At 49.1% G+C, this 26066-nt stretch overlaps 1 protein-coding gene across 1 annotated transcript in view; it reads right to left on the minus strand.

Annotated features, from left to right (window-relative positions):
* The window catches only part of CENPX (centromere protein X), a 168748-nt gene that overhangs the window by 77063 nt on the left and 65619 nt on the right, over positions 1-26066 (minus strand). Inside the window, exon 2 of the mRNA XM_085617559.1 lies at positions 13209-13260. Coding sequence (XP_085473685.1) covers positions 13209-13260 — 52 coding nt within the window. The remainder of the gene's footprint in view (positions 1-13208; positions 13261-26066) is intronic.

Here is a 26066-nt window from a genome sequence, read left to right on the forward strand (position 1 = left end):
GGGGTTCCGAGGGCTGTGAGATGGGGTTGGGTAGTAGTCTTCAAACTCCTGGAGGTCTTCCTCCTCTTCGCGCGGGGTTTTCTTGAAAAATGACACGTTTCTAGTTACTTTTCCGCCGCCTCTGACGGCCGTGACCAGGGTCCCTTGTACATTGGTGACAATCCATGGGGCCAGCTCGAAGGGCAGGCGGAATTTTCCCCCGGGGTGCCGGTCTTTCACTAGCACCTGGTCGCCGACCTGGATTGTACTGTCCGCCGCTCTCCGCCGCCGGGAGGCTTCTTGGTTCGTTTTTAGTCGATTTTCTGTGGAGCGATTGGGTGGGTCTGGTGATGACTCCCACACAGGGTGGTGCGGGATAGTGTCCCGGATCGCTCGGCCCAGACATAGGTGGCTCGGGGGAACCCCGGTGGTGCAGTGGGGTGTCAGCCGGTACTCCCGCAGGAATTGGTAGAGAGCTAGCTCGACGTTGAGGCCGTCTGCCAGGGCAATCTGAACAGTTTTGTTTAGAGTCCTCATCAGTCTCTCAACCTCTCCGTTTGCTTGCGGCCACCGTGGGGTTATGCGGCGGTGTTTGATGCCGTGGGATTGCAGGTACTCGGCCAGTTCTGTGCCGTTGAATGGTGGACCGTTGTCCGTGCGCAGCTCACTTAGGAGTCCGTGGGTGGCCATGACCTTCTCCAGTTTGGGGATCACGTCTGCTGCTGCTGTTGAGGGGACAATCTCTACCTCGGGGTACCGCGAGTAGTCATCTACCACAACTAGCATGTGTCGTCCTCCAGGTAGACTGCCGAAATCGGCGCTGGCTCGCACCCACGGCGAGGTCGGGCCTTCTTCCGTGATCACGGGTGCTGGGGGGTCGGGTAGGCTGGTCGCCAAACACACCGGGCACCGCTGGACCGTGTCTTCAACCAGCTTGTCGAGTCCCGGGAACCAGAGCTTGCACCTGAGGCGGTTCTTCGACTTGACAATGCCTTGGTGAGCGCCATGCGCCAGGAGGGCGGCCCGTTGGGTGAGGCTGCCGGGCAGTACCAGGCGGGGGCCTCTCAGGAGACATCCTTCGGGGGACACCGATAATTCGTTCCCGACGATGTAGAGCGCTTTCAGTGACGCCTGGGCCTCGGGCGTGCGAAAGGACGACGGGCTTTGGAGCGGCTTCCAATCTCCAGACGCGACCGCTCTGATGGCCATCTGCAGACAGTCGTCTCCTTCGGTAGCCAGCGCAACCTCTTTGAGGGACATCGGCAGGGGTCGGGACCTTTCCACAATCATCCGGACATACTCCTCGGTAGCGGCCGCCTCCGTGGCTTCCACGTCCGTGGCCGGGCGGGCGTGTCTGGACAGGAAATCTGCCGGATTTCGGGCGCCTGGTCGGTACTCAACAGTGAATTGGAACTCTTGGAGCTGGAGGACCCATTTCTCTATCCGCGGGGGAGGGCGTGATGACGAGCCTTGGAACAGCGGGACTAGGGGCTTGTGATCAGTGATCACCACAAACGGGTGTCCATACAGGTAGATGTGGAAGTGGCGGCACCCCCACAGGATCGCAATGGCCTCCTCGATCTGCGAGTACCGCTGCTCCGTTGGCGTGAGTGTTCTGCTTGCGTACGCGACGGGGGCCCACTCTCCGCACCTCTGCTGCTGGGCTAGCACGGCTCCTAGGCCTGTCGGGCTGGCGTCCACTATGAGTTGTGAATCGAGCCGGGGGTCGAAGTATGCTAGGGTGGTGTCAGCCGAGAGCGCCTCTTTGGTTCTCTGGAACGACTCTTGCTGTGCGGGGCCCCACTCCCAGGTGGCGGAGGCTTTGGTGAGGTCGCGGAGGGGCCCCGTGAGGTCAGACAGGTCTCGGATGAACCTCCCGCAGTACGTGACCATTCCCAGGAAACTGCGGACAGCCGTCACGGAGGTAGGCGCGGGGGCCACGTGTATGTCCTTAACCTTATCCGGGTCCGGGCCTATCCCTTGGTCGGAGAATCGGTATCCGAAGAAGCTAATGTCTTTGCGCAGGAAGTCACATTTGTCTCTGTGGAGGGTAAGGCCTCGTTCCTGCAGCCGGGAGAACACGGCTCGGAGGCGTCGGATATGTTCATCCAGAGTAGGGGCATGGACGAGGATGTCGTCGCTGACGTTCAAGACTCCGTCCAGCCCCTGCAGGACATTCTGGATAATGTTCTGGAACACCTCCGCTGCGCTCGAGATCCCAAAATTGAGCCGGGTGTAGCGCCAGAGGCCGGCGTGCGTGGAAAATGTGGTGATTGGGCGGGAATCGGGGTGCAACGGGATCTGGTGGTATCCCGACCTCAGGTCCATCTTGGAGAACCATTTGGAGCCTGATAGCTCTCCCACGATGTCGTCGATGGTCGGCGTCAGGTGGCGCTCGCGTCTGATGGCCAGGTTGGGGACGCGCATGTCCACACAGATCCGCACTGCGTCCGGCTGTTTCGGTTTTTTCGCCACCACGATGGGTGACACCCATGGGGTGGGTCCGCTTACCCGTTCGATAATTCCCGCTTGCTCCAGTGTCCGTAGTTCGGCTTCCACTTTGGGTCGTAGGTGGAACGCGATGCGTCGATGCCGGAGGGCTACTGGGGCGACCGTCCTGTCGATGTGGAGGTGTACGGCGGGTCCTCTGAGGCACCCGATTCCGTCGAATAGGGCTGTATGCTCCTGCACCAGATGGTCGAGGTTGCTTGTTTGGACGGTGAGGGCGAAGTGGATCAGGCCCAGATCTTGGGCTGTCCGGCACCCCACTAGGAATCCTGTCCCTTCCTGTGACACGTATATTTGGGTGGGCAGCCGAGTGGTGTCGTGGGATAGGTCTGTCCTGAAAGCCCCGCACAGGCGTAGGGGGCGATGGGTGCCGTAGGCATACACTTGCACCCTCGTTGGCCGGAGTGGTGGAGCGCTCCTCAGCGTCCGGTATACGCTGGCCGCCATCAGGTTGATGGAGGCACCGGTGTCGATCAGAGCCGGTACGGCCTGGTCCTGTACTGAGACTGTGCACATGGGTCCGGTTGACGGGGTCGCGGCCAGGGTGTTGAGCATCCGCACCACGTGCACCGAGGCGACATCCGCTTCGTCGTCGTCATCCATGTCGCTGTTGGCGGAGGTGCTGGGTAGGGGTGCCAGCTGTCTCACCCTCCTGGGCGGGCCTCCTTGCTTCTTCCTTGATGTGGACAGGCATACACTCGCAAAGTGGTTGGCTTTGCCACATGCGCTGCAGATTTTGCCTTGGGCCGGGCACGCCCCTTTGTGTGGTGTCGCTCCTCCACACCATACACAAGCTCGGCTGGGAGATGGTTGGACAGGCCTCGGGCTCCTCCGCTGGGTATGCTTCGTGCGGGTGTCAGCTACTTCTGCCGTGATGGCGCACACCGGTTCTGTTTTGATGGTGACCGCCGGTTTCGGCTCCATGTGCGCGGCTCTGGCCTTGGACAGTTCCTTCGAGCGGCCTAGCGTGAGGATGTCGCGCATCGGCATGTTGTCCGCCTCCAGTACCCTTTCACGGAGCTTGGACGACGCGCAGCCTTGGATGAACTGTGCGCGGATCTCGTCGTCCGCATCGGGGAGTGTGCACGTGCTGGCAAGTTTTTTGAGCCTGGCGTAGAAGACGTCCACCGACTCATCTGGGAGCTGGCGGGCTTGGCGGAGCAGGAAACGTTCATAGTCTGCACTTGCAAACGGTTCAAAGTACGCTGTGATGGCGTCGCGTAGCGTGGCGTATGTCATGGGCGGCCCAGCTTCCACCACGTCTTTAGAAATGTCATGGATCGCCTCACCTCCCAGGTGCAATAGCATGGCGCGCCTCCGCACCACCGCGACTTCCGCCGCCACGAAGTAGTTCTCCAAACGTTCCACCCATTTCTTCCAGCGTGCGGCTTGAGATGTCGGGGTGCCCGTGACTTCGAAGGGCTCGAGGGGGGGCACGTTGGTCATACTCGCTGAAGGCGGCAGCTGGGGGTGTCACCGACTCACCGCTGGGGCTCACCGCACACCCGGGCGTCGTCTGCAGGCAGGTAGGGCGAGTGGAGGGCCGGGGGCCGTCCAGGGAGGGTGCAGGGCCAGCCAGGGGCTTCCTTCGCAGCCAAAACGGGCCTCACGCGAGATGCGTGGGGAACGGCAGGGCCGGGCCACGTGTTGCACGCGAGATGCGTGAGAGACGGCAGGCAGGTCCCAGCGTTCCGCGCGCGCAGGCCCCGTAGCAGAGGCAGGCAGCCGGAGGAGGAGGAACCAGTCTCCGCAGGCCTGGAAGGCAGTCGGGAGCGTCGGCACACAGGTGAGGGCCAGCAGGGGACCTCGCAGGGCTGCCAGGGGGGGCCAGGGGCAGCGCAGGGGCCGGGCCAAAAGCAGGTGGCAGGAACCGCTCCTTGGGCAAAAGCGAGGGTTCGATAGCACTCGATGGGGTGGCGAGACCACCTCGTCGCCAGTGTAATATCGGGCCCCAGGCCTACAAATGAAACGCTCGTGGACACAGGTGTACTAGTGGTGGTCAGTGTAATGCCTGCCACGCCCAGAGCCCTGGGCTTTTTATTAACATTTGTGCGTGCCGTCCGAGGGGACGTCGGGCTCACCCAACTCCGGCTACGCTAGGGGGGGGGGGGTGTGACCCTAACACACGCGCGCGGACCCTCGGGCAATGGTTCGGTCCGTCGCGCAACATTACAGTCGCGTCTGTTCACGGGTGGTTTGCATCTGGGGAGTCCTCACGCTTGCCGCGCGTCAGGCAGCACCGGATGCTGCGTTTCTTTCATCGGCAAGTACCAGGCTTTAATAAGGGTCCAGATAACTTGTGTGAGTCATTATCTTCCTGGTGAGAGATCAGGAATTGGTATAGTGGAGGTTTTGACTTTGGTGTAGTTAGTGCAGAGGGTAATATGCCTGCTGCAAAGAACGCGTGCCAAGCAGATTGGCGTAGGATGTAAATAGGTCAGCAGGTTACTGTGTTCAAAAGAGGCATCCTTTTGTTAATCGCAGTGTATATCTTAAAGCCCTAATAGTCAACAGTGAACTACGTACGCTCATCCTAGAGCTGCATACACACCGCTAAGCATACATTATTAGAACATTGATTAATGTTGCTAAGAGGGTTAATTGGGCTAGAAATCGACTGAGCTTGCGCTTCTCCATACGAAGCAGCCTTAAACTATACTGCCTGCCAGTAGGGATGAGATGAGTCTCCTACACTTGAGTCCGTTGGCTCAGGTAACATTACCTATACACAGATTCACATGCATAGGATTGATTGGCTCGGCGGGTTCTGTGTGGGATGAAAAGTTCTCGGACACCCTACACTGGTAGGAGTGGCGCTATATAACTAATTCAATGCATCTGAGAGTGTGGTTACGGAAATTTGGGCAGAAAATAACAGATTTCACAACTTTAGCTACTGCAAATTATGCTTTCCATGCACAACTAGCTAGTGCATGGCCCATTACGATAGGCTGGGGAAGAACCAGGCCCGAAGCCTCAGCGCATGTAATGTAACTTAATTTGCAAGAATATGCAATAAAACTCGAATTATCTGGTTAGTTAAGATAGATCCTGAGAATTCCAGGTCATTATTGACAGTAGGGAGGCCAAAACCAGGAGATGTTGCGGAGATATTGGTCATTTGAAGTAAACAATAGGATTATAATACAATGTGAAAGGAAGCAAAAGCAGGGAGCGTGGGCCGAAAAGGTAAATACGGCAGAGCTAGCAGTTTTATCTATTTTATTGCGTGCTGTAGGAAGGTGAGATTGTCTCAACGAATCACTTGCCAAGAATGCTGTCACTGGCGAAGGGTGGCAGTAACCATTCAGAGACAGTGTCATGAAGCAGCCAGGGACAGCGAGCATATGTAAGTCTGCAGCGTGCGCTTCACCTATTTCGGATATTGGGGGTCCGTAACAAGATAGCACTCACACATAGTTTCAGCATGAGCACCCCCCCCTGTGCCAGCCGGTTAGTTGATAGCCCTAGCCTGGACTGACACAGCTAGATCTCTATAGCAGCCGCCTGTGTCTCCAAATACCGTAAAATAAGTTCTGTGTGACACCATAGGTGTTTGGCGGCAGTATTGTATTTTCGGTGACTTTCTGTGCTGGCCGGAATGTGCGGGGGTAGCGAGCTTGGTTCTTACTAGATCAAAGTTGGAGACGGGTGGTGTCAGGGAGGGCCTTGACACACTAAGCTAAGTGTGAGTGTGTGGTCCTTGGTGCATGGCACCACCTCTTATTGTTCAGCTCCGGCGCTGGGGACAGGCTTCCAGTTAGCACTGTCGGTCTAATTTTAGAGTGTACCACTACAGCATGCATTGTGGAATTCAATCTCATTAAGATTGATATTGCCTGCTGCCCAGGCCGTTCCATTAGCAGTGGGAGTATGGAATAGTCTTTACTGTCGGGCCTCTAACGCTGCAGCGGGCCTACTAACAGCTGGGATAGCCCGCTGCGGCGGGCGATAAGGCTGTCATATGTTTTCCTTTGTGGAAGGGTTTTATTGGAAACATTCTGAATGAGACAAGTATTGGTATAGAGACATGTTGTTAGTTGCAGGTACAGGAAACTGGCTACTTTTACGACTACTTCCTCGAACATAACGGCTTGCCAAAACAGCATGGTTTTCAGAGTCTGATGTAAGATATATAGGCATGGTTGCCCAACATCATGCTCATATTGGTCCCTGTAATGTAATTCGTATTGCAGCCCACACGCTGGTGGGACTACAATCCATGCAAGCAACCTATGGGGCAGTTTCCCAAGTTCGAGTTGAGTTAGTAGTCTCTCTTAACTGGACGGATGTTTCATTCCTGAAGGCCCTGAACCAGAGGCCACCATCACTATTCACACTATTGTCCCCAAGCTTTCCTTCGATTCCTGGCTTCATGTTGAAAATGCATGGCTTTATATTTCAAAGGTACTCTTTTGCGGACCACCCGCCAATTTACTAAGGAAGTAGGCCCAGGCTGATGGTGATTAAGATAGTCACATGTGATCAAATATTGGTTAAAGGTTTGGATTTGGAAAACCGATGTTATTAGTGTGAGTTCCACGCTTGAGTCAAGAGGCGCTGCTGTCTTTCATCTTTGCCTTGCTATTCGAAAACAGCTGGTGTAATGTTTTCTTTCAAATCAGTCATAGTGGCAGCTTAGTCTATACAGAAAAGTCAGCAGCTTGTGCTGTTTTGAGAGAAGCTGAGGGCCCGGGTTTGTGGGTCATACATAACATCTTGAAGGTATTTATTAGTATTTATTTTATGACGGTGACAGATGCTATCACAGTTGTTTGATAGGCACCAGGGTCAGATGACATTTAAGTGCATTGTGTTCTGGGAAGTAAGGATCGGGTCCATTTTAGTAAGCAAAAGATGCCCTGGGTGAATGATATCCGAGAGCTGTACTCCTTCAAAAGGACATTGCCAAATAGGCAAGCCAAGGGCACATCAAGTGGTCATGGTGCAAAATCTCGAAAGTCATTTTGTTCTGGAATCAATAGCTCTCGGGGCCATGCAACTGAGCTATAATGGGGGAATTATTTCACTATATGCAATTAGCAGCACTGATTAACCAATAGAGGGGCTTGTTGCATGTTGTGCCCAGTGTGTAGTAAATATAGGGATGTGACAACGTGCTTAGTATTGTACGTAACTGGAGCTCATTACTGCTACTACTGTCATTGTTATTAAACACAACTAGTACTCGTGGTACTGCCATGTGCATCCACACTTTAGGTACTCCAGGACGCATGTCCCCGTTACACACATCTCCAGACAGGACTGCCCCTCCTCCCCCCTTCCCCCTCCAATTCTCGGAGCAATAGGGGTCCAAATACTTGTGGGGTGGCAGGCTTGGACAGAGGTTGGTGGCGAGCTCCCACATCTTTCGGTAGGAGGATTTCGTAGAGTCCTGGGGCAGGTCACCGGCCGCTTCCTCTCGCGGTGTTTGTTCTTTTAGGCGTGGTCGGGTCAAGTGACGAGAGAGCAATCAAGATTGTAGCGTGGGTAGATAGTGGTACCTATCGGGGACTGGAGGTTGGTCTCGATGGCATGCCGCCATGCATGGGGACCATGGACCTAGGTCACGTACACCAGGCAGTGACAGGTGAACTGGGACCATATGTACAGGAATAGACATGAGTGGTTCCCACCACGGTTAGCCAGATGGAAGCAGTCATCTTTATTCTCACTGGATACCCTTACTCCATCACTCCTATTGTAAGCCGAGGATGCCTGTTGACGCTGTTAGACCTGCTATTAGTTATTACATTCACCTGCGTGCCTTGGCATGGTTTGTCTCGCAGTTGGGCCAGCTTGGGGTTACTGGCGAATTGTTGGCTCTAGGGCTGAAGCGGGCGCCACTAGAACAGGACAAGATTGATTAGGCCAGGCAGCATGACAAAGGTCCTTTCGGCACTGGCTGAATGGTGCAGGCTGCGAAGTAGTGCCATTGCTGAACATAGATTTGTCAACATTCTGCTAGGAAATGATTAGCAGCAGGAAGGTATTGAACCATGGTGAGCAATTGGTTGGGGGTTCGTGCTCTACAGGAGCAAGGGAATTGCTTTCTGTTCCATCAGGCTACGGGGACCGTCTATAGCACCTGAGACTTTATAGCTGCGATTTTCACCTGGGGGCTGGCAATGTCCGCTAACTTTGTGGCCAGACACTGAATAGGCAAAGACAGACTTGCGTGGTGCTACGGGCACTCAGCAGTAGTCAGCGGAGTATCATCACACCATGGTATCTGTCTGTGATAAATCGCAAGGTTGTGTCTACAATCGAACAGGCACCCTAGGGCAGCTGGGGCGGGAGTGTGCCAGTGCCTGGAGGGTGCGGGTTGCCTGGTTAGGGCTGCCTGTTGGGAGGGAGCACTATACAGATAGCCGCAAGAGCCCGTTTGCAGGCAGAGAAGGCTGAATTGATACTTTTTATGGTAGGGTGCCAGTTGCTTCAGCTATGCGCGTGTTCCTTGGCAGTGTCGGGAACATCCAGAATGCAATGCTGGTGGACAGCCTGTTGTCCTGCTTTTCAGAGGTGTCTTAAGCTCAGGCATGGCCAAGCATGGGTCTGAGGCCGGTGTCTGCCCTGGGGATTCGTGTTAACAGGCAGGTGAAGCAGCAGAACTTAGAGGGGCAGGGGTCGGACCCCTGGTTTCAAGGGCGAGCCGGGTCAGCTCACGTAGTAGCCTGTCCTTTAGTTCGACAATACAGGTACATTTATAGTGAGTAACGGTAAGGGGTGAACTTCTCCCGCCCTCGAGCACTGCCCGGCAACTATGCAGGCGGTGGAAGTGGCCTTCCCACAGGGGCGATTGGGTCCATATGTTTGGGGCAAACTCCTGGGAGGCATATTTGGGCTGCAAAGTAGCAGGCGTACCACAGGCATTTCCAGTATTAACATAGTGAGGCATTTATGCTTTGGTTCCCCCCCTGGGTCACGCTGTCCTGTCTGCTCGCTGGTATGCGGGCAGAACTTTGGGAGGGCTAGGCTTCACATAGGGTGCTGACTGTCGGAAGGTGATGGTCATACTCCGACTAGGGCTAGACTCAGATAACTGAGGTAAGAGGAAGTAGAGCGGGTTTGTCAACTCTTCCCTCCACCCGCGGGCACTTCCCGGCATGAGTGGCTTGTCATAGGTATCGTTCTTCAGCCATGCAAAGGTAACATTGGACCAACGCCTATTTTAGGTTTCGGGTCACTTCAGTCAAAATCCACGGGGAGTTTTGATAGTATGGGGGTATTTGCCTGACGGGGCATGCCGGCTCCGGGCCTGCATGGGCTAAGACTGGTTTGGCTGGATCTGGGGAAGCCCGGTTATCGGTTGCAAATTATTTCTGTTGTTCACGGGTTTCAGAACAGGATCCATAATTTAGCCCACTAAAGCTAGCTCGCATGGGCAGGGCGCCTATAACAGCGAAGGGAGGAAGGGGGGGCTCTGGCAGCGACGGGAGCCTCCCCAGAGCTGTGGCGGAGTTACAGGGCGATCTGGAGGCAGAAGGGTACAGTAAGGGTACCTCTGCGACAGTCGGTACAGTAAGGGTACCCCTGTCCGGCACAGTAAGGGTGCCCGAGCCAAGGTCCGGGAGCCGAAGGAGGTTCTGGGAAGACCGCGACGGCGCCCCGTTAGTCCTTTGGGCGGTTGGGGGGGGCCTGACCAACCGGGGGTGTGCCATAACACGCTCCGTCCCCCGTGAAAAGGGGGCGGGAGTATTAGATCACGTGATCCAAAGGAGGATCTGAAAAGTATGTGCCGCGCTGTCGGGCATCGACCCACCGTGCGTGCTGGCTCGTAAGGCGGGCGGAGCAGCGAGGGGCTGCTTGCCCTGGATCGCCCGTAAGATAACACACTCTATCGTCATCCTTATGTTGTATGAAATAAATCTGCAGCAGTTCTTCACCCATAACAAATGTGTCAGTGTAATCCTTGGGTGACGTCTGTGCATGCGTGTTGAGTGGAGTGGATGACGGTGCGGTCACTATGCAGCATCGCGCTTCTAAGGACATCGTTCCAAATAACAGTAAGACCCTTGTCCTACCTCCTGTAGCTAGGCCTTTGTTATTTATTAACAACTGGAGCATTTTTAAGAGTGTTCTCCCTTCACTGTCCCTCATTGTAGGTATATAGGGATTCACGTATACAGGCCTCCTAAAGATAAATATTACCCCCGCTAGTCGCAGTGGTTGCTACAAGCGCGATAAGCATGAATTTGTTTCTACTATGGTAAGGATGCCTTAACTCCTTCCACACTGCTCACTACACTAGTTTCTGTACTCGCTTCAGCTCGGATATAAATCCCATTCAATTTCAGACATTCATCTACAAACACACATTGTTGTGTCCATTCCAGTAGTGCTACGTACTTCGCCCTCAATCCTGAGGACTACTGCCATTGTCCCATCGCAGTCAGCTCCCCTCACTGGGGTAAGTTTTTGCTCTCAGCATGTACTATGTATCACAGTACCTTATCAGTCATTCATTACAACCTCTCTTTTTTCCTCCACCTCCACATGTACAGCACCCGGCTGGGTCCCATGTGAGTAATCCTCTTACCTAACCCCTTCCCCATGGTGCACCAATGACACGTTGACAGACCTTCCCAAGTTTGGTCCTCACTAGCAACACAGTTGTATCAGTGCTCACACTTATGCTACCCTTCTTTCACTTTATTCATAGATGTCCCTACATCAATAGGTCCTGATGAGACCCCTTATTGTTATAGGGGTCGAAACGGCGTCGACAATATTTTAAACCATTCAACAGCCCCTATGATTGCATAAGAAGGCAGCTCTCATCATTTATCTTACTTTAATGGTCTACTTTACTTCTATTTTGGAAACCCCCTGTTTATGTCACAATTTCTGTAGTTTCCAATTTCACTGGGGACACTTTGCACTATATATGCATTTTTTCCTTCAGTAAAATATTTTTTTCATTTTATAATATATATATATATATATATATATATATATATATATATATATATATATATATATATATATATTGTGATTACCAAACATTGTGTTGTACATGTTTGCCTCTCCTAATGCCTCTCCTAACCCTTTTCATTATGATTGTGTTTATAATTACCAATATCATTGCACTAGCCCACAGTAACCACTGTATCTGTTTATACACTAATTACCCTGGTTTCAAGTGAGTAGGGTTTCCTTTGTCTCTTTCTCTCCACTTTCTAAAAGTGGCATTTTCAAACACACGGTATAAAAATCTTATTTACTAAAATATGTATTTTTTCAAATTCTGAGTTCAGAAAGCCTAAACTCCAATTTTCCATCTTGTCTCATTGGAAAGTTACGCTTGTAAAATGTTACAGTGCGGCTCCCATGATAGCCCATGGGACAGACAGCTTTTCAATAGTAAAAAACGAAATACACAGTATTTCACTATCAGGACATGTAAAACACACAGGTACATGTCCTACCTTACACATACACTGCACCCTGCCCATGGGGGTACATTGGGCCTACCCGACAGGGGACTTGTATGTAATAATAGGAAAGGTTAAGACCTGGCAAGTGGGTGCACTTGCCATGTCGACATAGCAGTAAAACCTGCACGCTGATACTACTTTGCCAGGTCTGAGACACATTTGAAAGGCTACTCTTGTGGATGGAACAACCAGTGCTGCAAGCCCACTAGTAGAATTTGTTTTACAGGACCCGAGCACACACAGTACACTGTACTAAGGACTTACTAGTAAATCAGATACCCCAATCATGGAAAACCACTCATGACACAATTTACAGTAGGACCACTTGCACTATAGCACTGAATAGCAGTGAAAAAGTGCACAGACACTAAACCAGCAAAACGAAGTCCAGCATACCATTAAAAACAGGAGGTCAGAAAGCAAAAAGACAGGGGAAACAGGTCATAAGATGCCAGGTCGAACAGTATTATTGGAACAAATTGCACAATATCACACATTTGAGCACTACGTCGTCCGCACTTCTTTGATTCAATTTACATGTCGAACTATACCTGTTGTTGGAGAGTAAATGTTAATCAGTGATTAGTATAGAGTTTGAGCCTCACTGACCATAAACTAAGAGTCCAACAGAACCATTTTGTTTTTCTCTAATTCACAGCCTTAGCATCTCATGCACACCTCCCAGCCACATCTTGTCATGTACTACTAAGTGATGGCATCTCATGAATTTTTCACAATCACAGCCTCAGAGGCACAACTTACAGCCGTAATATCTCATGAATAATGGACTGTGACAGCAATAGTTGAATAACTCACAGAAACCACTCCATCTTATCCAAGAATCTCAGACAACACCCCACCATCACAGTCTAAGCTTGCACCTCCGAATTCTTATACATAAATCTATAATTTCTTTCAATTGTTACCTGCGAGTCGGTGACGGTTCTGGTGCTTCGTACAAGTACAATTTCAAAGCGCCATTAAGTGACACCTAAGAAAGAGCTACAAAAATTCATCCTAACAAATTTGGGCAGAAGAGTTCCCATCACTAAAGGATGCTCCCAAACTGTCAAGAGAACTTACAGAGCATGCTTAAAGCTACCCCCCCAAAAAAATACTCAGTCTCCCCCAAAAGAAACACAATTGTCTTCTTAAATTCAATTTGCAACAGCAAATCTTAATATTCATATAACTTTGAGCAAGGGAGTTATTTGAAAGAATTTGCTACACTTCCATGCAGAGACATTGCTTTGGTTACCTGAACAAGATGCAAATTATTCTTACCTCGAATTTTATCATCTTTGAAATGGAGCTGTAGTAGCTTATTCACCGTCTCCTGTGTGAATATTAAATACATTATAAAAGGCTAATGTCACACAAACATAGGAGTAACAGATTCTTTTTGGTGAGATCCAAACTCTGAAACAACCCAATATGACCTGCATCTTTAAAGGCCTCAACACCAACCCATACCAGACAATAGAACCACATTACATCAATACCATTCATGAATCACACAGAATCTGAAAAAGGTGCTTTGAAATCTCCAGCTTTCAGCTATATATAAGAACAAAATAAAACAAATACAGCAAAATGAAATACAAATACTATGCTTTTTAAAGTAAGCTATTAAAAATACAAACTTAACAATGGATAGAAATACATGTAAGAAAACAGTTTGGTAGACATTTATTTCTTCAATCCTATTGTGACATCAGGCAGATAGACTGGATTTCTGTTCAGTAAGTGGACCTTAGTTCTGTGCTGCCAAGACTCTTTCATTGCAGACCTGGAAATTCAGTCAGCTCAAACTGATAGGATGTACTGGATGTATGTGTGTGCACACTGTTGTGCATGTGGGTGAAAGTGTGCATCTTCTGTCACTGGAAGTAATCTGTGGGCCCTGACATCAACGGAGCACTAAACTTAGTTTGGACATATTCATGCAGACAAGTGTGGGTTACACTGCCTTAGCAGACGTATTCAAGACGTGAGGAGGTACACCACAGATGCATGGAGGTGGAGGAACAACAGTATCAAGAAGTAGATGGCTTGAGTGCAACCCATGAATTAGTGGTGAAGTTAAATTTGTGTAGATGGGGTTGGTGGGAACGGAAGGAAGGTAGATCGGGAACAATATGGTCTTGAGTTCCTTCCTGAAAAGCAGCAGAGATGGACTGAGGCTTATTTGGAGGGAGTGGCAGTGTCGCAGATAATCAAGGAGTAGGCCGATCTCACGCCTTACTTTGGGCCTCTGCATTATCAGCAGGTTAATGTTGCAGGTGATGCATGTGGCCGGAAAAATCATGCTTTTTTTTTTTTTTTTTTTACCAAGTTGTTATTTTTTTGATGTGGATACTCAGGTATATTACGCAGAGAAGACTGAGGAACCTGGGTGATGAAGGGGGAAATGAAATTCTTTGAAAAGTGTGGCGATAGAGTAATCAGTTAGTAACCAGGCAAGCAGCGTCATAAAGGTTGGCCTTGAGTGAGATAAAGGCAGAGACTAGGAGGCCAATCAGCAGGGTATTATCCAGGTCAATGAGCAACAGGATTTACGTTTGTACAGTTTTGCAAACGTGGAGGTAGAGAGTTTTCCTGCAGAGGAAGCAATTCCAGTACCAAGTCAACTTTTTTACATGAAAGACAATGGCTAAGCATGGATTGAGAGACTTGCATGGGGGCAAAGGAGGGGGATGGGATCAACCTGATAACTACAAATAATTTAGCCATTATTTTATTTAGCATTGACATTTGCTTCAATAATAAGCATATACTTAGCTATGACTGCATTTAGCTACCCCAATAGCTTCTACTCAAGAGTGAACGTTATCTTGGATCCGTTTCAAGTATAAGAATGCCACCAATTCGACCATGAGGTACAATGAGATCTCGGTGTACAATTCTGGGTCTCTGGCAGATTGATTGTATCATTGTTAGACCCCCATTTGGAGGGACACAGGGCAAAAAAGGTTGAATGGTCCTAAACTGTGTTGCTTGGGATTAGTTGCCTCGGATGTCCAGGGGGTTTGTCCTACTAGGACTCCGCAAACTGGGCAATGTACCACCTCTTCAGCACTTGGCTGATAGCAATGGCGAGCAGTCACAGCTATTCAGGGATGTAGCGTGGGGGTGGTCAAGCTCAGAGCTCAATAATCACCATGCAGCGCAATAATATATTGCCCAAATTAGAGTTTTACTTTATAAAAGAAAAGTACTCTGCTCACACAAAAAAACTAGAAACTACACAAGTAATAGTGAACAGGTACAATTTGGTGAACTGAGTGCTGGGACTACTGCACCTCGATATGCCACCAGTCCTCTATCTCCTTCTCAAAACTTGGTTTTTAGTACTGTTTAGTAAAGTTTTAGTAAACTTTAGGTTTAGTATGGTCAGCTTATCAAAGATCTCATTAGTCAATGTGGGACTCCGAAGTGCAGTGCCAAGGACTGCTGCCAACCAGTAACAGTGTGTTGTTTCTCTCCCACTTCTGGTAGGTAGTTCACTTCTTAAGCAGGGGCTGCCACCTTCCGCTCCATTAAGATTGCTGCGAGGGGCAGCAGCAGGAGCCGATGTCAGAGGCTTCATGGCTAGGAATTTCAGGTAACCTGGAGCTGTGGTGAGACCCTGGGGTGGGTCTGGTCAAAGTTGCCATCCAACCTGCTTCTGGGTGCCGGTTGTGGTGTGAAGGTGTAAGCAAACTGTGGCAGTCACTGAGCCGCCTTCATACTTCTTGGTCACAACAGTCAGGATGAGCATCAGGCGCAATATTTGGTCACAGTGGTATCAACATTTTTGATTCCACGAGCCACTTTGATGCCTGCTAACACCTGGGGCTTGCAGAATACCCTCCTCAATCTTCCTTCCTCTGGCAGACCCAACCAGCACTGTGATCTTGCTGCTTCTCACTCTTCCTTAACAGTAGCACTTGCTTTCGAGTTGTCAAGCTCCTTCCCTCTCTCAGCAGGTAGGCTGGCTACTAGGCATCTCAGGTAAGATGTGTAGTTTCTTCCGGCAACACAAGTCTTTAGGTGATGTTCCTGCACCCCAGGAAATCTGGCTGTCAGGCAAACACCAGATTAAGTGGTAAAACAGTCCTCCAAGTACTCTGCAGAGCACTCCTTTCCCATTTCATGGAGAGCTTGGAACTGGATAAACAAGTGGGTCACTGGGTCCCACTTTTATACAGCTAAAGCAGAGAGGAGTCATGTACCTACTTCGTAAAATGTTACCTTGCAAACAAGACATCAGGTCAGATATTAAAGCCCAGGTCCTCCTACTCTTAAATAGTGTAAAGCTCTACTCGCCAACATCCTGGACTCGTTTAACCCAACTGAAGAGTTATGCATGCTGCAGCCATTATGTACCAAGAGATTGAAGAAGAAGTAAAGCTACATCACAACTTATGTAAAATAACTACATCGCCTCCCTTACAGCCTGTAGCTCCTTTAAAACTTGTATGCTCTACAGTACAGTAACCTCCAACATGCCATCCCATATGGCATTAAAAAAAATCATCTCCTTATGTGGTCAGTTTAACACACGCAGATTCTGTACTGCCACACCCAAGAAGGAAAAGAACAGAAAAAAAAACTTTTATCCTACGCACTCATGATCTGGAATAATTTTAGCAAAGTACATATGGCTAGCTCCAGTGCTCCTTCACTTCGGAAAATAGTTGCAAACCTAACTCTTTATTGAGCACAACATCTATTTCCGATGGAACACCCTGAAGCCTCACCCGTGAACAGCATCTGAAGAGAACTCCGCCCCGTTGCTAATCTTCTTTGCATTATTTACATGTACAGCACGCCACCTTCCTCTAACTAGATATGTTTTAACATTCACATCTGGTGGCAGAAGAAGTGGGAACTAGAGCCAATTGCTAGACTGGTTTACCAGCAAACTGTTACATTGTAAAGCAAAGATGCCGTCCTCGAGAAGGTAATTACCCCCACTGAGAACATCAATTTAAATTGCTCTATTTCACCCGCTTTGGTTTATCTTAACTTAATATCCATCAGCTGTGATTTAGTAATATTGCACATACACAGCAGACTGGCCCTCCCAATGATCCATGTTTGCACATTTGATGAAGCATATCTGTTCCTATCTGAAAAGGATCTCCTGCTCCTCTTGAACAGCCCCCTCCCCCAGGCTACAGTTCCAGATTACCGGAAACAAGCAGTTGATAGGCCAGTGTTTAAAACAAGCATTGGCATAGCCAATAGGTCTCGCTTTTGGGACCTTATAAGTATTTAGTTATGCAGCACAATATCCTTGGTGCAACAACATCAACTGATGCATGGCTAAACACTTATAAGGTCCCAAAGAAGAGACCTATTGGCTATGCCAATGCTGGTTTCTCCTTCTATTCCCCAGGGGTTTTGCTTGAGGCTCACGACACGTGGCTGATGCCGGCATTTCTTAGCTATTTAAAAAGCCTGTATGTAAAACTCCATGATCCAATTTAAACCCCTTCTCAGTTAGGCAACTGGCATTCGAACCTCAATATCTTGCTACTCGTGAATGTTCTCTAGACAGATATCGCTTTACTGACCGGAAACATTTAGCCTCGGATTTTCCCCCCACCCAGCTTTAATGTTCTTGTGTGCTGTCTGGTCCCGGCAAAGGTCCGTGAACTGATGGGCATTACAGAGACCAACACATCAATCGTCTATGTTAACCATTGACAGCATTGGGGAGAGCTTTCAGTTAAACTAACTATTTTATTCGTGAAAGAACAACAACTTTAGATCACTGACATCCACATGGCCTACTCCCCATCTCCGCAGTCTTTTACGGGAACACAATTGTTAGACTAAATCCTTGTGAATCTGTGCTGCAATTTCAGCTGGGATCACTGTGCGCAATACACCCCACACTCTCCCTCCGTTATTGTTGTAAATGCCCGCTCGAGCCCAAGGGGAAAGAAGCACTGGCAAAGCCAATGAGTCTTGCCTTTGGTAACTATTGGCTTTCCTGATGGTTCTTAGCCAATGCTGTACATACTTGCTGGTGCTGTGCAGCATGGCTATAGCAAATAAAATGTAAACAAGCGCTATGACATAGCAGTTGCGTCATTTTGTCAGTTCGCACCCATCACATGCCCATGCCAACAAAATTATGCAAGCAATTTTTTTTTTATTGATGCATTGGTGGGAAGTGAGCAACATAGAATGATAGGGTTCGGGGGGGAGTAACACGGCGGGTGCGAAGGGGTAACGGATACAACACAGAGGGCGGGGTTGGGGAGGAGATGCAACTGACAGGAGAAGGAGTTGCAGGTGGGGGAAGCAACACAAAGGGTAAGATGGAGGGAGCAGCAGCGAGGCGGGGTGAGGAAGAGAGGGGGCTGACGAGAGAGTAATGTAAAGCAGGTGGGGGAAAAGCACACAGACAGGTAGGCAACCCTGAAATTATGTGGTGGGACACAGAAACAAGGGGCGAGAGAGGAGGAGGAGGGCGAAGTACACAGGCAGGAAAGCAACACGGAGCACCGAAGGGGGAAGAGAAGCTCACTAGGGAGGCAGTGGGTTAACACACGTGCTCTTGCTGAGTGCTTAAGACAAAAGAAACAAGCCTTGGCCGCGCGTGCGAGACGCCATATGTGGTGGGGGAGGGGGAGAAGCAGGAGTTGTGTGCGCGCGCGGCCAAAGCTTGGAAAACAAGCAGTGGCGTTGCGACGCGGGCGGAAAAAGTGAAAGCTCCAGATGGCGCCTCGGGTGCTGAAAACTGCCGGCTGCGCGCGTGAACGCAAGTGCTAGGCCTGTGGCAGCACTTTCGAAACCCATAAACTAAATGTCTCGGCCAGACCAGCGCATGCGCTGGATCAGGCGAGACCTAAAAACATCCTTGCTCAGCTTGGAGAACATCAGCAATATTTGATCTATTTCTTTTTAATTACATCTCGGGAAACCTCTTAAATGACATGACCTCCCTTAATTACAAATCTGTTCTGGAAATACTCAGCTGATCTAGGCAGTTTGTTTACCAAAACACAGCACGAAAACTGTGGTGCTTTCAGTTCACTCCATATTCATCAACATACTTAACCTCTTCTGTGCCCATGACGAGATGGTCTCGCCATGGAGCACAGTCGCGCTGTGCCCATGACGAGACTATCTCGTCATGACACCCACCCACTAGGGAAGCGCCAGGCACAGGAGGGGAAAAGGCCTGGCACCCAAGGGGTTAAAGAGCAGCCAAATCTTTAGGTGGATTCAACGTTTTGTGGCTGACAGGGTGCTATCTTTATCACTCCCTCCCTTTGATTCAAAAGGAAGACCTTTGAAGTTCGGCGTTCAACTACAGTTTACTCTCTCGCTATTACTATTTGACTTATACATGCATTCCCTGGCAAAACTATTCCATCAACACAACAGCGGTCTCAATTCTACAAGTACATGTGAAAGGGACACTGATTATCTTCACCATTTCCTGACACCAAAAATCAGTCTTTTTCTAACAAAACAAGTTAAACTGAATAATAAAACAAGTTACTTACCTGTAACTACAGTTATCCAGTATTGGTATCTTTCATAGATTCACATGCCTGAATCATTCCCCGTCGCCGAGGTGGGAGTCCCCGGTAAATAAAAAGTAATGCCAAAAATGTTAGTAGTAGTAGCAGGCCCAAAGAAAAGGCCTAAAGCCTATATCTTAGCAGCCTATCTACCTCATTATGCAAAAGAACCAAGAATTTGGTAACAACCAATCAGACACCAGCACCCTTCTAGAACCCTCTCAGCCGAGCCAGTTCTCCTCAGATTTTCGTAGCACAAGTGGGAAGTAAACGTCCTAAAATATAGAGAACTGACTCTACGGGGAGGAGGGTGGGTGCATGTGAATCTATGAAAGATACTAATACTGGATAACTGTAGTTACAGGTAAGTAACTTGTTTTCTTATCCAGAATTGGGGTATCTTTCATAGATTCACATGCCTGAATCAGAATAGCGAGCAGTATACCAAGTATACAGTCGTTTGCGGATGGTCGGAGACTAGTGCTGATACTCCCTAGTTACATCCACAGCTTGTTAACAAGAGGTATAAGAAAAAGAATCTTAAAATTCGAAACATGCAATCTATAAAGAGAAAACAGCATGTAATGCAAGAACATTGAACATGAAACCAAATCATTATTGTAAAATATTGCATTGTCATACTAAAACATATTACATGTGAAAAATATGAAAAGGTACCTGAAGATATCTCAAAGAAAAAGATGTCGCAGGACAGCTTGTCCAACTGCTGCATCAGTCAGTCAGTCAGAAAAACTTTATTTCGGCTACAAGCCATAAAAGTGATAAAATATCATGGTACAATATTTACAAATTTAAGACATGATTGATAAAACCAACACAGTAATACAATTCACGAATTAAAACAAATTAATAGCAGGGATTGGTGCCAATGTGATTGAGTAGTTGTCTTCTGGTTAGCCACATAGAAAAGAGAAATTTAGCAATCACAGTAACATAGAGGGGAGAAGGATCATATTTCAGCAGCCTGAAGAGATCTCTATGATTCGTAACCCCTATATTCTTGGCAAGTTGGATTATCCATTTCCTACGAGGTATTTTATATGCCAAACAGAAAATTACGACATGAACCTCAGTTTCATCAGTAGTACCACACCCTGGACAAGATTGCCTTGGTTGGCCAGCCCATTTATTTGTTCTTGAAAACAGGGGGAGAGACCCATGCCTGAATTGTAAGTATAATTTTTTAGCCAATACGGGTTGGATCAAGTCGATTGCAGGCTCAAAACTATAACTAATTTTGGCCTCTAGGAAAGCCGAGGTCAAATTCGGGGTATTAACTGATCGGATGGTCTGAGTTAGATTAAATTCCTGCAGTGTTTTACCCAATGTTTTTTTTGGCAAAGAAGGGCAAGTGTCCTCAGGTGTGTGCCAGAGGTCTTCTCTCCCTATATCTTTTAGTGATTTCCTAACATGAGCTAGCCAGGGGATAGCACCTGCCCTTGGTAGCAATAGGATGGATTTCAATTCTTCCTGAAATATGGCAAGTTCAGGAGTGCTCCATAGTCGTCGCCAGTACATTACTGGTCTGGAGGCGACCATGTCCGCAATTGGTTGAATACCCAGGTCCATCCTGAGTGGCTGTATTGGGGTGCTCACCGGGAGTGCGAATAACTGTCTTAAAAATTTGTTTTCTGACTTAGTTAAAATCAGGGATGGGTTATGGCCCCATAATTCCGCACCGTAGGCTGCCATCCCCCTTGCCTGACTTTTGTATATCTCTACCAATGGGCTGATTAGTTTTATGGGGCTGTTTTTGAGCATCTTTAGGATCCCCCCTGATGTCTGAACGAGTTTCAAATTTACTTTTGAGATCTGGTCAACCCAAGTCATTTTATTGTTAATGGTCAGGCCGAGATAATCAAAAGTATTCACCCGTTCTAAGGGCAGTCCATCCAATTTCGGTATGGGACGGTTGATGGTATCTGCGTGAAACACCATGTATTTTGTCTTGTTCACGTTGATTATTAAGTTCCTTTTCCTACAAAAGGTAGCAAAGCCATCCAGAACTCTAGCCATACCCATAGGTGATCTTGACAGGAGCAGAGTATCATCCGCGAACATAAGTACGGGGATTTTCCTGCCTGCCAACTTAGTGAGTCTATGCCAGGATATCTTCAACCAGTCCGTTCAGGAAGAGGGCAAAGAGTGTTGGAGCTAGAACGCAGCCCTGTCTGACCCCCTTTTCGACCCGGAGGCGTTCTAGTAAATCACAACTGCTGCATCATCTCGATGCGTAGATTGGAGGCAGTAATGTCTCGTAAAAGTGTGGACATTTTTCCATGTCGCAGCACGGCAGATATTTTCTAGAGTCACTCCAGCAAACAATGCTGTAGACGCTGCTACTGTTCTCGTGGAATGGGCCTTGGGATTCCGTAACAATGGCCTGTGAGCTTTGTCATGGCAGAAAAGGATTGTTGATGCTATCCATCTGGCAATGGTGGATTTTGTCACCTCCTTTCCCAGGGTAGTTTGGCCATAAGCCACGAACAATTGGTCAGACTTTCTAAGGTTCTTTGTTTTTTGAAGATAAAATTTAAGACATCTCTTGATATCGAGAGAATGTAAGGCTCGTTCCACTGGAGTAGATGGGTTAGGAAAGAAAGTCTTTAACCTCACCGGTTCATTAAGATGAAACTGTGAGGGCACCTTAGGGATAAATGTTGGATTAGTTTGGAGGTGCACGTAGTCTTGAGTGAAGTGTAGAAAAGGTTCCTTTACAGTAAACGCCTGAATTTCACTCACTCGTCGAGCTGATGTTAAAGCCAGAAGTAAAGCAACCTTCCAGGTAAGGAATTTTAGATCAGCCTTGTGGATAGGCTCGAATGGATGCTTCATTAATTGCATTAAGACTGTGTTGAGTTCCCACTCCGGTGGCGGAAGTCTGACCGGAGGAAACTCCCGGAAAAGTCCTTTCATAAACTGCTTAATTAAAGAGGATGAACACAGAGAAGGGCCATGAGCACCCTTTCTGAATCTGGAAAGTGCAGCTAAATGGACTTTGACTGAAGGGAAAGAAAGTCCAGATCTTGCCAGGTGTAACAAATAAGGGAGGATCTGTTCTGCAGGAGCGTCCACCGGGTGCACCTGGTTTGCTTCACACCAACAGCAAATCCGTTTCCATTTTAGACGGTAAGCTTTTATAGTGCTGTGGGCTCGTGATTTCGTTAATATATCCCTACAGTCTTGAGGGATATCCAGGTCCTTAAATTCTAAGAAGTCAGGAGCCATGCGTGTAAATGTAGGGACTGAGGATCTGGGTGGAGAACCTGACCTCTGTTCCTTGACAGCATTGTGGGCGTCGGGAGAAGACGGATCGGCTGGTCCTGGGATAGTAATAGAAGCTCCTGAAACCAGTATTGGCGTGGCCATCTGGGTGCAATCAAGATGAGACGACAACCCTCCAACTTCATTTTGCGTATGACCCTCGGTATTAGAGGTATCGGGGGGAAAGCGCAAGCACAAATCCCTGACCATCGCATGGACAGGGCATTCCCCCTTGACCCCTGTTGAGGGTGTCTGCTGGCATAAAAGCGGCATTTCTTGTTCTCTTTTGTGGCGAACAAGTCCAGTGGCGGTGTGCCCCAAGCTCTGAATACTCTGAGCACTTGAGCTTGCTCTAGCTCCCATTCGTGGCAATCTGATTGGGATCTGCTGAGTGTGTCCGCTAATGTATTGCAGAGACCTCTGACATGTTCTGCTCTGAGGGTTATGTTGTGGAGTGTGACCCATTCCCACAACTCCTGAGTCTCTGTGGACAGAGTTGCTGATCTTGTCCCTCCTTGCTTGTTCACGTAAAACATGCTGGTGGTATTGTCGGTCCGAACCAGAACCGAAGAACCTGCAATTCTTGGAAGGAAAGCTTGCAGAGACAGGAAAATTGCTCGCAATTCCAGACTGTTGATGTGCTTGTTCTTGTACTCTGGAGACCATTTCCCCAGTATCTGTAAGTCTTGGAGATGACCTCCCCATCCTTCCATGGAAGCATCTGTAGTGAGGACAAAGTCTGGAATCTTCTGTATGTAAGTGAGCCCTTTTGCTAAGTTGGGTATGTGGGACCACCAACGTAGAGCGCTCTTCATGCCTGAAGTGACTCCGAGGATGTCAAAGGAACCCATCGCCTGCTGCCACTGAAGGTGTAACTCCTCCTGCAAGGGTCGCATCCGGAGCCGTGCCAGAGGGACGAGGTGTATTGCAGAGGAGCACATCCCTAGGAGCGGCGCGAACATCCGGACAGAAACTGACCTTCTTTTGGAAATCAGGATTGTTAATTTTTGAAGACGAACCTGCCGTTCGTGAGATAAGAATGCCTTGCAGCGGACGGTATCTAGCAGAGCTCCCAGAAAAGGAAGGATCTGCCTTGGGTGTAATTGAGATTTGCTCCTGTTGACCGTAAGCCCCAGAGAGTGGAATAGACGAAGAGATGTTGTCATGGCAGTCTTGACTGAGCTTTCCGAAGGACCTTTTAGCAACCAGTCGTCTAAATACGGGAAGACTTGGATTCCTTGGGATCGTTACGCTGCTGCCACTGGAGCTAGGCACTTCGTAAATATCCTTGGGGCAGAATTTAATCCAAACGGGAGCACTTTGAAATGGTAATGGGCGCCAGCCACTGTGAAGCGAAGATAATTGCGATGCTTCGGATGTATTGGGATGTGAAAGTAAGCGTCTTCCATATCCAAAGAAGCTAGAAAATCTCCCTCGTTGAGGCATCCTAGAATTTCTGCCAGAGTGACCATGCGAAATCCCTGCTTCTTGAGGAATCTGTTCAGATTGCGAAGGTCTACGATTGGACGCCACTCCCCTGATTTCTTCTTGATAAGAAAAAAGCGGGAATAGAAACCCGTTCCCTTTTGAAGTGCAGGAACCTTCTTTTTTTTTTTTTTTTTTTTTTTTAAAAACCTTTATTTGTGCATAGTAAAAGAACAAATACGGGCCTACAACCATCAGGCCGGCCACAAAACGGTTAAGCACTGAGACAAACATTACATCCCCTGTGCATCAATGGTCAAGATTAGCAACGATTCAGGAGTTATACACTGGAGAGATCCTTGACACCAGGGGAAGGAGAAGTGAAGGTTAATTTTAAGGTTTTCAAAATAATTTTATCGAGGAAAAAGTCAGTAGAGGATAGAACCAAGGAGATTCGAGTCCGCAAGATGGCTTCATCACACGGGAGAGCAGCAGCATCATTAAAAACGGCCATAGAAAATCTCAGACAGTGAGGCGATGCAGTTATATAACAGGATAGTCACATGAGTAAATACGCACCCCTCCAAAGCCGCCCCCACTCAATCCACCCCACACCCGGACCCCGAATCGGAAACAAGGAGAGCGCAGAGACATAGAAGAAAAAGGCCCATAGAACTAAAAAGAAACAGTAAATTACCCCCCCACCCTACACCAATGCGGAGGCTACGGCCTGCCCCCCCCCCAGCATAGTGCCTGTCGCCCAATGAACCCGAAATATAGACAAGAGAGGAAGTAGGAATAAAGGAAGAAAATAAGAAAACAAAGAAGAAAGCGGGGAGGAGCCCACGTAACCTCGGAGCGCCCGAAACCACCGGCCAACTACGTCTCCACACACTGAGAACCCACTACACACAAAGGCGGTCGTGTGAAGATAACGTGTCACAACAATATAATGAAGGTAGACAATTCGCGACGAGTGCGCACAACATATGCAGACAGTTCCAGTCCCAGTCCAGCCCATCCGTGAAACCATGGTGATAGAAATCAATCTAGCCCTGGCCCGATCGCGGGCGTAAGATTAGACTAGCCCCCACATGAAGGCCCCGCAGCCCGTGCAGACAAAGACAATATGGCCGCTGGGGAAAAGATGGAGAAGTAGAGTCACAAAATGGCCGCCGATCATCTATTGAGGTCCCCTTGTGCACCATATAAAATCCAGACCTGGCCTGTAAAGTACAGGAGTTCCACATAAAAGAAGCCGTAGGCCACCGTGAACGGTTCCTCGAGGACGTCAGGTGTCGCACAGCTGGATACTCTTGCGGGCGCGGTGAGGCAGGCAACCACAAAGCAGGCAGCAATGAACGGGGAAACAAAGTGTCCACAATTGAGCAGGAGATCGATTGATCCTGGGTGCCGGGAAAGCCAGATGCAGACACCAGTGTAGCACGGTTATACCCAGTCGTTACGTCCCCGCAAGAGGACAGAGGCACTGGCAGACCCACGTCTTGTTGAGAACAAACGGGGCGCTCACGACCCGCAGCCGACAGTATGGAGTCGAACCGCTCACTCAGCGTTTGCAAGCCAACACACAGTTGCAGACGAAAGTCCCGCAGGGCAGCCAGAACGGAGCCGCATGTCAGCGGAAGCTGCGCCCCCACATCGGCAGCAGTCCGGGACGGCACTGTGGAGCTGGAGTCTGGTAGAGGGAGGGCGAAGCGGACAGCGGGCGAGACCGGAGCATCACCCCCCAGCAGCGAGCAGGCAATCAACGCCATGTTTTACCGCTGAACGGTACAGTGGCCAGGGGGGGGATCGTAACAAGGAGGCAATTCCCCGCAGGTCTGCGCCGCAACAGGTGAAAGCCAACAGTCGCTTCCCCTCCCTCGGAATCTCTTTGCAGCCGACT

Source organism: Triturus cristatus, chromosome 7 (genome assembly GCF_964204655.1).
Source record: "Triturus cristatus chromosome 7, aTriCri1.1, whole genome shotgun sequence".
In the NCBI taxonomy this organism is placed as follows: Eukaryota; Metazoa; Chordata; class Amphibia; order Caudata; family Salamandridae; genus Triturus; species Triturus cristatus.